Source organism: Panulirus ornatus, chromosome 65 (genome assembly GCF_036320965.1).
Source record: "Panulirus ornatus isolate Po-2019 chromosome 65, ASM3632096v1, whole genome shotgun sequence".
NCBI classification, from domain to species: Eukaryota; Metazoa; Arthropoda; class Malacostraca; order Decapoda; family Palinuridae; genus Panulirus; species Panulirus ornatus.
In genome coordinates this window covers 13872874-13882728 of record NC_092288.1, presented here as the reverse complement: position 1 = coordinate 13882728, position 9855 = coordinate 13872874, and the positions used below count along the sequence as shown (strand labels likewise).

The 9855-nt window shown below is 45.2% G+C and overlaps 1 protein-coding gene across 1 annotated transcript in view; it reads right to left on the bottom strand.

Moving 5' to 3' along the window:
* Positions 1–5336, bottom strand: part of mspo (M-spondin) — a 58482-nt gene extending 53146 nt beyond the window's left edge. Inside the window, exon 1 of the mRNA XM_071657977.1 lies at positions 4949–5336. Coding sequence (XP_071514078.1) covers positions 4949–5159 — 211 coding nt within the window. The 5' untranslated portion in view covers positions 5160–5336. The remainder of the gene's footprint in view (positions 1–4948) is intronic.
* Between the last annotated feature and the right edge of the window lie 4519 nt (positions 5337–9855).

The window sequence follows — 9855 nt, the reverse complement described above, 5'->3', positions numbered from 1 at the left end:
TCTCTCTCTCTCTCTCTCTCTCTCTCTCTCTCTCTCTCTCTCTCTCTCTCCCTCTCTCTCTCTCTCTCTCTCTCTCTCTCTCTCTCTCTATGAAAAACAGGCGTCTACAAAATACAAATCGAGAACATAATCAGCACGTACATATTCCCGGAGGGATGAATATATTTACATAGATGTGAATTGGTCTCGCTTGAGTTCCGCTAAAACTCCGGCAATTCAACTTTATGTTAATTATGTAAGATCAATTTGCATATATGGATTTCAGGCCCCTTGACCAATCAGCGATCAACAGGCGTTATGTCCACATACATACCTAGGCACACAAATAGACACACTAATTGTGAGAGTCAATTCAACACGAATTACGAAATCTTAGTGCAAGGTTAGGTCATCAGTCGATGGCTATTACTAAAAAAAAAAGAAAATAGATTTCACTACGTATTCTAGTGGATATGGTCATAGATTCTTTTTTTGAGGCACCTGGAGAAGGTGTTCAAGATTATTCGAGATGTGATTGTAATTGAACGTTGACGGCCACTGCGAACCGGGCCAAATAAGCTTAAAACCCAAATAATCAGCTCATCAAATTGGGTAGAGAAAACACACACACACACACACACACACACACACACACACACACACACACACACACACACACACTTATTACTGGGGGGTCAACGTGCTGTTGAAAGACTAAGCCAGGGCATACGCAGCGTCCGGGGTAAAACATGGAAAGGTCTATGGGGTCTGGTTGTGGATAGGGAGCTGTGGTTTCGGTGCATTATACATGACAGCTAGAGAATGGATGTGAGCAAATGCGGTCTTTCTGAGTATGTTCCTGGCGCTACCTCGCTAACGCAGGAAACAGCGAACAAGTGGGAATATATATGTATATACATGACTTCCCACGCATCATCATTGCCTTCACTAGAAATTACATCACCAACATTCCCATCACCATCACTCATCACCAAATGCCACCATCACCACTTCCACCTCACCACCACCAACACCACCACACCACCACACCACCTCACCACCACCAACCACCTCACCACCCCACCACCACACCACCACCACCACCACCTCAGCAGCAGTGTTGACACAGCTGGACACTGACTCCCCCCCACACCTCCCTCCTCCTTCAACCCAGGGATCAACAGAGCAGTTCCAACCTCTCTCTCTCTCTCTCTCTCTCTCTCTCTCTCTCTCTCTCTCTCACACACACACACACACACACACACACACACTATAACCCATCCCCACAGGTATATATATATATATATATATATATATATATATATATATATATATATATATATATATATATATATATATATATATGCCATTCAGAGACAGGGTTGACGATCACGTATTTTTAAAGGACCAGTTACCATGTACGAATGGAGATGACGTCACTGTGGCGCCAACTGGTCTCCCATGTGCCAGACGAACAGACGCCAATCACTAAGAACCATCAACCACACCCCACCTACCACGCACTTACACCACCTGCACCTTTCACCCACTTACACCACTGAGAATCCCATTTATTCCACTGTAATAGCGAGCTTACACACACACACACACACACACACACACACACACACACACTCAGGGAGCGACCTATCCATGTAACGGGCCAGGGTTCGAGTCCCGAATAGGGCAAGCCGGCAAGCAAGCAGGCGGGTCACAACCAACCCAGGTGTTCATTCTCCTCTTTCGTGAGGCTGGTCAATATATGGGTACCCGGCCTAAGGTTATACACGATATATATATATATATATATATATATATATATATATATATATATATATATATAGATAGATAGATAGATAGATAGATAGATAGATAGATAGATAGATAGATAGATACATGGCAAAGACTAATGAATGAAGAATAATCTCTTCCATGAAAATATAGAACTCAGCTGTTCCGCGAAACGGGGAAAAAACTCTCTCTCTCTCTCTCTCTCTCTCTCTCTCTCTCTCTCTCTCTCTCTCTCTCTCTCTCTCTCTCTCTCTCAGGCCGGGGGAGGGCACCTGTTATGACAGACCTACCTCACCTCACCTACAACAGTGGCCGACAGCCTTCCAAAGGCACACTGGCGTTCTTCTCGTGTCATCATATTTCTAATTCCCATTTCACTGTGCCATTTGGAAAGCGATCTCAACGCTCAGAAGGACTGTGGTTCGTCATTGGCCCGTGTGTCTCTTTTCCCTTTGCCAAGCTAAGACCAAAGTCAAGTCAGAAATAGAAGTGAAACTTGATTTTCCAGCCAAAATGATACATGATGCCATTTGCTCAACGAAGAAACAGCAGCTTCTCTGATTTATCAAGAGAATTCAAAGTCATTTAAGCTCTCGCCAAAAGGAATCGTACAAGAATAAAAGATAAACTATCTTTCGTAACGTAATTAGTAATATAACTTGTAATCTAACCCGAAATGTAACTTTAATGCAATTTATGGTGAGGTAAATGATGATTCATGTGGCCTTCTCTTGTCTCACTCGACCAGCCTCTTAACCAACACCTCCCGACACATCAAGTTTACTTTTGCTCAATATTAATCTTTGTCCCACTCGAACGTGATTAATCATGAAGGCACTTTTGATAGACGAAGGCGCGACCCTCGAGTGAGACAGGACGACCCTTGAGGACGACGGGACGACCCTTGACCTCGACGGTCACGAACGACTCTCCCTCCTTCACGCACGACGACCTGTTAGGTCAGGTCAAGGACCGGGTCGTCATCATTACGCTCCAAAAAAAAAGGTCGTTTCGATGGCGCTCAAAAAAAAAAAAAATGGGTCGCACTGTCGTCTGTCGTCCCCCTCATACAAGTCAACAGCCTGGACGACCAAACGACCAACAGCGTCGTTCCGCTGCTCGTTTCTTATCCGAACGAAAACATCAATAAACACCGTGACAGCAGCAGCAGAGAGAGAGAGAGAGAGAGAGAGAGAGAGAGAGAGAGAGAGAGAGAGAGAGAGACAGAGAGAGAGAGAGAGAGAGAGAGAGAGAGAGAGCTGCTCTGCTGGAGGATGTCCAATATATGTCAATAAGGTCCATCTTCTTGACCCTATGAATGCCACGGTTCATAATCTCTCAGAGTACGTGACTTGACCCCCATCATGCACCACCACCTCCTCCTCCTCCTCTTCGTTCAAGTGGCCGGCCCAGCGAGAGAGAAAGAGAGGGGTGTGTCAGCTCCTCCAGTTATTATATTGACTTTTCGAGCCATTGAGAAAGATGAGTGAGGGCCCCCACTGTACAGTACAATCAGGTTACCTCACACACATAAGGTAATAGACCATCCGCGCTCGGGCATAACCCCTTCCAACAACCCCCCACACACCACCCACCCACCCACCACCACCACATCCTCTGTGGCGAAACGAAGCCCCCGGATTGCTTCATTCGAGTCGATCCCTTGCAGCCTGAGCCTTCAAGGTTAATGATGTAATGTCTTCTGTATGACAGCTGCATCTCCTTCACGTACAGTAATCCTATGCTTTATGGCCACGTCGATTGCAATCTCAAGTGGAGTCACACAGAGCGGCGTAATGGCATTCTTCAAGGGGACAAAAGGTTCCACTTCGGTTTGGTAAATTGGTTTGTTTAAAAAAAAGAATATATGTATATAATATGTATATTCTTACACGACTGTAGAAGATAATATCTTCCCATTCTTCGGTGATATGGGTAAAATTGGTGATATCATCTGTATACGAATTCCAACAAAGAGGATCGATTGATTCGTCAAATTAGATACTGAAAAAGCTACGTATCTGCTAATTTCGATAATCATTCATGAAAAAATTTAAATATTCATCCCATGAATATCTATTAGTTTTACTCTTAAAAAAAAAGATAATTCACTCATTAATAATTATGAAAATACACAAAAGACACCTCAGGTAGGATTTGCTGGAATCTTAAGGCGATACTGGTTGATTATGAATGACTCTGGTTGATTTGAATAACATTACCATACTGGTAGATTCTGGTCGACCGCAAGAGGGTTTAGCACTGACTGATCGGTTGACTATAAGGGCACAACACTGGTAGACTGGTTGGCTATAACACAGTGCAACACTGGTAGACTGGTCAACTATAAAACAGTACAACACTAGTCGACTGGCAATGTATAACACAGTACAACACTGGTAGACTGGTTGATTAACACGTGACAACATTGGCAGACTGGTCGACTGTAACAGTAAAACACTGGTTGACTGTAACACAGTATAACACTGGTAGACTGTAACACAGTATAGCACTGGTAGACTGTAACACAGTATAGCACTGGTAGACTGTAACACAGTATAACACTGGTAGACTGTAACACAGTATAGCACTGGTAGACTGTAACACAGTATATCACTGGTAGACTGTAACACAGTATAACACTGGTAGACTGTAACATAGTATAACACTAGTCGACTGTAACACAGTATATCACTGGTCGACTGTAAAATCGTACAACAGTGGTCGATTGTAACAGTATAAAACTGGTACATTGGGCAACTATAACACAGTACAACACTGGTAGACTGGTCGACTGTAACACCGAAAAAACACCGGTAGGCTGGTTGACTGTAACAAAATACAACACTGGGAGAAGACAGGTCGACCATAACACAATAGAATATTCTCAAGTCACACTTGTGAAGTAATGGTGAAAAGGATGACAAAATATAACTAACCCTGTTTAAATGTAGTTCACAGCAAGGTAATAATGTCACAAGAGATCTAATCAGGCAGGAGGATAAATACAATTATAGAACATTCAACTTAACATGAGGCTAGACACGGTGGTGTTGTGAATGTTAGATCTACCTGGTAGAGGTGTGTGTGTGTGTGTGTGTGTGTGTGTGTGTGTGTGTGTGTAAACAGCCTCAGTCTGCTAAAGGGGAAGGAGGAAGAATGACAACTTTCCACTCACCCACGACTTTGGACCACTGCGCTGGGGGTCTCCACTCTGGGTACTGCTTGGGGAAGACCTCTCTGCTCCAGGCTGTCTGAACCATCACTTTGTACACCGTAAGTTTGTTCGGGTCACAGGTACTGGTCTGAGAGACCGCCGTGGCTCCCGCACACTGGGAGACGGCCAGGACCACGAGCGCCAACGAGGCTAAGAGGCGTTGGAGTCTCATGGTGTGGTGCGACCAGGGTTGGGGTTGCGACGCGTGTGTGTGAGGGAGGTGAGAGGGAGAGACAGAGAGAGAGGGACGTCTTGTCGCAAACGGTGCGCTCGCCTCACTGAGGAGAATGTCGGGATGTAGCGTCACTCTCGCGGTATTCCGGCACTATGTGAGCCCGGGACGGCCCCCTCTCGCCCCTTTTGTACCGTCCGCGTGTGTGTGTGTGTGTGTGTGTGTGTGTGCGTGTGTGTGTGTGTGACCCCACACCCCCTGGCCCGCCCCGCCCCCCCGCCGCCTCTCAGAAGGACGCGAATCCACGCACACGATGCTCACCTGCACCGACGCACATAGACGCACATGACGCATGCGGAGGCACCAAACAGACTCGTTTCTAAGAGGTGGTGGTGGGGGAGGAGGTCCTCTCCTGGTGTGGTGGTGGTGGTGGAGAAGGCTGAAGCAGGTCCTCTCCTGGTGTGGTGATGGTGGAGAAGGCTGAAGCAGGTCCTCTCCTGGTGTAGCGATGGTGATGGAGGAGGGAGGGGCAGGTCCTCTCCTGGTGTGGTGGTGGTGGTGGAGAAGGCTGAAGCAGGTCCTCTCCTGGTGTGGTGGTGGTGGTGGAGAAGGCTGAAGCAGGTCCTCTCCTGGTGTGGTGATAGTGGTGGAGAAGGCTGAAGCAGGTCCTCTCCTGGTGTGGTGGTGATGGTGGAGAAGGCTGAAGCAGGTCCTCTCCTGGCGTGGTGGTGGTGGTGGTGGTGGTGGTGGAGGAGGCTGAAGCAGGTCCTCTCCTGGCGTGGTGGAGGAGGGAGGGGCAAGACGTGCCACAAGGGAGGGGAAGAAAAGTGGCTTTTCCGTTGCACGTTGGGACTCCCCCGTCTTGTGTTGACCACCAACCCTCCTCTGTTCTCTGGCACTTACCGCGCTCCCTGTATACACTGTATACCTGTATGTATGGGCCTGAAGGGCATTCCCTGTATACACTGTATACCTGTATGTATGGACCTGAAGGGCATTCCCTGTATACACTGTATACCTGTATGTATGGGCCTGAAGGGCATTCCCTGTATACACTGTATACCTGTATGTATGGGTCTGAAGGGCGCTTCCTGTATACACTGTAAACCTGTATGTATGGACCTGAAGGGCATTCCCTGTATAAACTGTATGTGTCTATGAGACTTACGGCACGACCTGTATAAATACTATGCCGGTATGGGCCATACAGCACTGCCTGTATAAACTCTATGCCTGTATGGACCTAAAGGTCACTCCCTGTATAAACTGTGTGCCTGTATGGGTCTAATGGGAGCAGCCTGTATAAACCATACAACCCGTACAATTGTCCTGCCTGTATAAACCATACAACCCGTACAATTGTCCTGCCTGTATAAACCATACAACCCGTACAATTGTTCTGTCGTTCAAAAATGTAGAACAGTTCACTCAACCCCTGGTGGTATGAATATGTTATTCACAGTATAACTGTTCTTGCATGAAGTAGATAATCATACAAGTATCTTGTGTTCAATGTATTCGTTGTATAAATTGTATGATCGATTTTTTTTTCTTCCCTTGTAACTTCTGACACGAATAGATTATACATTCTCTCCCAACTACTTGGAAAACACTACATGGATTTTTTTTTTTTTTCAAACTTATGTCGTCGCTACGTAAATCAACTACAACATCACTTACTTTACACTTTTATGATTATGTCGCTACGTAAATCAACTACAACATCACTTACTTTAAACTTTTATAATTCTATGTCGCTACGTAAATCAACCACATCACTTACTTTACACTTTTATGATTATGTCGCTACGTAAATCAACTACATCACTTACTTTACACTTTTATACTTATGTCGCTACGTAAATCAACTACATCACTTACTTTACACTTTTATAATTATGTCGCTGCGTAAATCAACTACAACATCACTTACTTTACACTTTTATAATTCTATGTCGCTACGTAAATCAACTACATCACTTACTTTACACTTTTATCATTATAAGTCGCTACGTAAATCAACTACATCACTTACTTTACACTTTTACACTTATGGGAATTTTTTCTCCCTGTTTCTTCATTATCATTTGTTACCATTTCTTCCACATCCTCATCTGTTACTGTTACCTGACATCCACTACCGTTACGGTGAGGGTCAGGTCAAAGGCCAGACCATCATACACAAGGGTCGTAGGGTCGTACCGTCGCAACCAAGGGTTTGTACCGTCGTAACCTAGGGTCGTATTTCGCAACCAAGGGGTCGTACCGTCGTAACCAAGGGTCGTACCGTCGTAACCTAGGGTCGTACCGTCGCAGCAAAAAAGATCGTACCGGCCTAACCAAGGCGTTGTACCGTCGTAACCAAACAGGTCGTACCGTCGTAACCAAACAGGTCGTACCGTCGTAACCAAACAGGTCGTACCGTCGTAACCAAACAGGTCTTACCGTCGTAACCAAACAGGTCGTACCGTCGTAACCAAACAGGTCGTACCGTCGTTCTCACGAGTCGTGCTGTCGTGCCTAAGCGGTTACAAACGCTGGAATACATCCCCATGAATTTGATGATGATTAATCCCTCTTCATAAAGGAGTAATAAAGAAACCGGATGATGATTAATCCCTCTTCATAAAGGAGTAATACGTAAGGCAAGACCAGGGCCGAGGGCAAAGTGGGCCATTCATTACGGACTGAAGTGGAGGCGTGTGAAGTTGAAGGTAAACCACTTGCTTATTATCTTACAGGAACCGACTGTTCCACTGAAGACTGACAGAGCGTTACATGTCGTTATAACGAAGGGGGAAGGTACATACTCTGGTTCATCATAACGAAGGGAAGGTATATGGCTTAGTTCATTAAAACGAAGGGAAGGTACGTAGTCTGGTTCGTTATAACGAAGGGAAGGTACATGGCCCACTTCATTATAACGAAGGGGAAGGTACATGGCCCACTTCATTATAACGAAGGAAAGGTACATGGCCCACTTCATTATAACGAAGGGAAGGTACATGGCCCAGTTCATTATAACGAAGGGAAGGTACATGGCCCAGTTCATTATAACGAAGGGAAGGTACATGGCCCACTTCATTATAACGAAGGGAAGGTACATGGCCCACTTCATTACAACGAGGGACAGTACAAACTGTACTTAACATTACATAAAACAATTATAACAAACACATCAAACGTTATAATTTGTATGTTGTCCCTCACAAGTAACAAGAGTATTTTTCTTGCCCCCAGTGTATACAAAATACTTAAGGGTCAAGGTCTCGCACGCTGATAACGAAGGTGTCGTCTTTAACGCGCCTGATATTATCGTACATCAGTGTGCTGAAAGCTCTGATATATCGGTCTAGAGATCTCGTAGGAAAGAAAAAGATATCGTTATCGTACATCAATGTGCTGAAAGACTTCAGATATCGTTCTAGAGCTATCGTAGGCAAGAAAAAGATATCGTTATTGTACATCAGTCTGATGAAAGACTTCAGGTATCGTTCTAGAGCTATCGGAGGAAAGAAAAAGATATCGTTATTGTACATCAGTCTGCTGAAAGACTTCAGGTATCGTTCAAGAGATATCGTACGGGAGAAAAGATATATTACCACTGTCCTTCGAGAATTAGATTCTCCTACTGCAAGGTGTAATAAGGAAGTAGATTATATCAATGATCCAGGAAGCTTTGCGGGATGTTGCTGGGAAATAGAATCACGTACTCCGCGCTCGGGAAAGCCTTCGTACGCAGGCAATGTTGAAGTTATCGAGGGCGAACGTAAATTATCGTACAGGAACCAATTACACCACCCCCACTCCACAGTAAAGCCGTCGTACAAAGGCAATAGAGTGAACGAACATTAACATAAGCTATCGAATAAGTAGGATGAAATGAACTATGTCTCATGGCTATAAGACGAGGCATGTCATATGGTTCGCCGTACTCACCAACTATTATTATTATTATCGTACTCCGGCTGCCCAGCGGTAGTCAAACTGGAGGGCTTCGTACGTACGATACCCAAAAGCGAGTGGAGATTGGTTGGTTAGGGGGGGGTGTTCGGTGTCTCACTCCTAACGAGACACCGAGTCCTTGACACACCAGGGTTCGAGACCTTGGCACATCATGTGTTCGATCCGTACCGCGTTCGAATCCCTCGGAGGTGATCAGCCCAGAAGGAAGGGAGACTGATGGGGGGATGGGAGGGAGGATGTATAGTCATCAGCAAGCTAAGCAATATCTCACTGTCAATAAACACCACAAGGATGATGGTTCGATAAAGAGGAGGAGGTGTGTACGTACGTCTCGAAGAAGGAAGTGATGTGGCGAGCAGAGCTTCGTCCCGTTCGGTTCTGTCTGCTTCGGATCCCACTTTGGTAGGTTCACACACACACACACACACACACACACACACACACATACACACACACACACACTGATGAAAATCCAATATATAAGAAAAGACACACTTACAAACACTGGCAGTAATTGGCAAACAAAAACTCCAATTGTCTGCTCGAGCTACGCAAGCCTCATTCGTCTATACAATAAGATATGGTCTTTTGGGTGTGTGTGTGTGCGTGTGTGTGTGTGTGGCGACGTCGAACCCATGTTTTAAACCCTACGTCACCTGTCGTCTATCTAATTCACTACAGCAACCTCTTTTTTTTTGTACCATATTGTGAAGAAGGGAGAAAAAATATA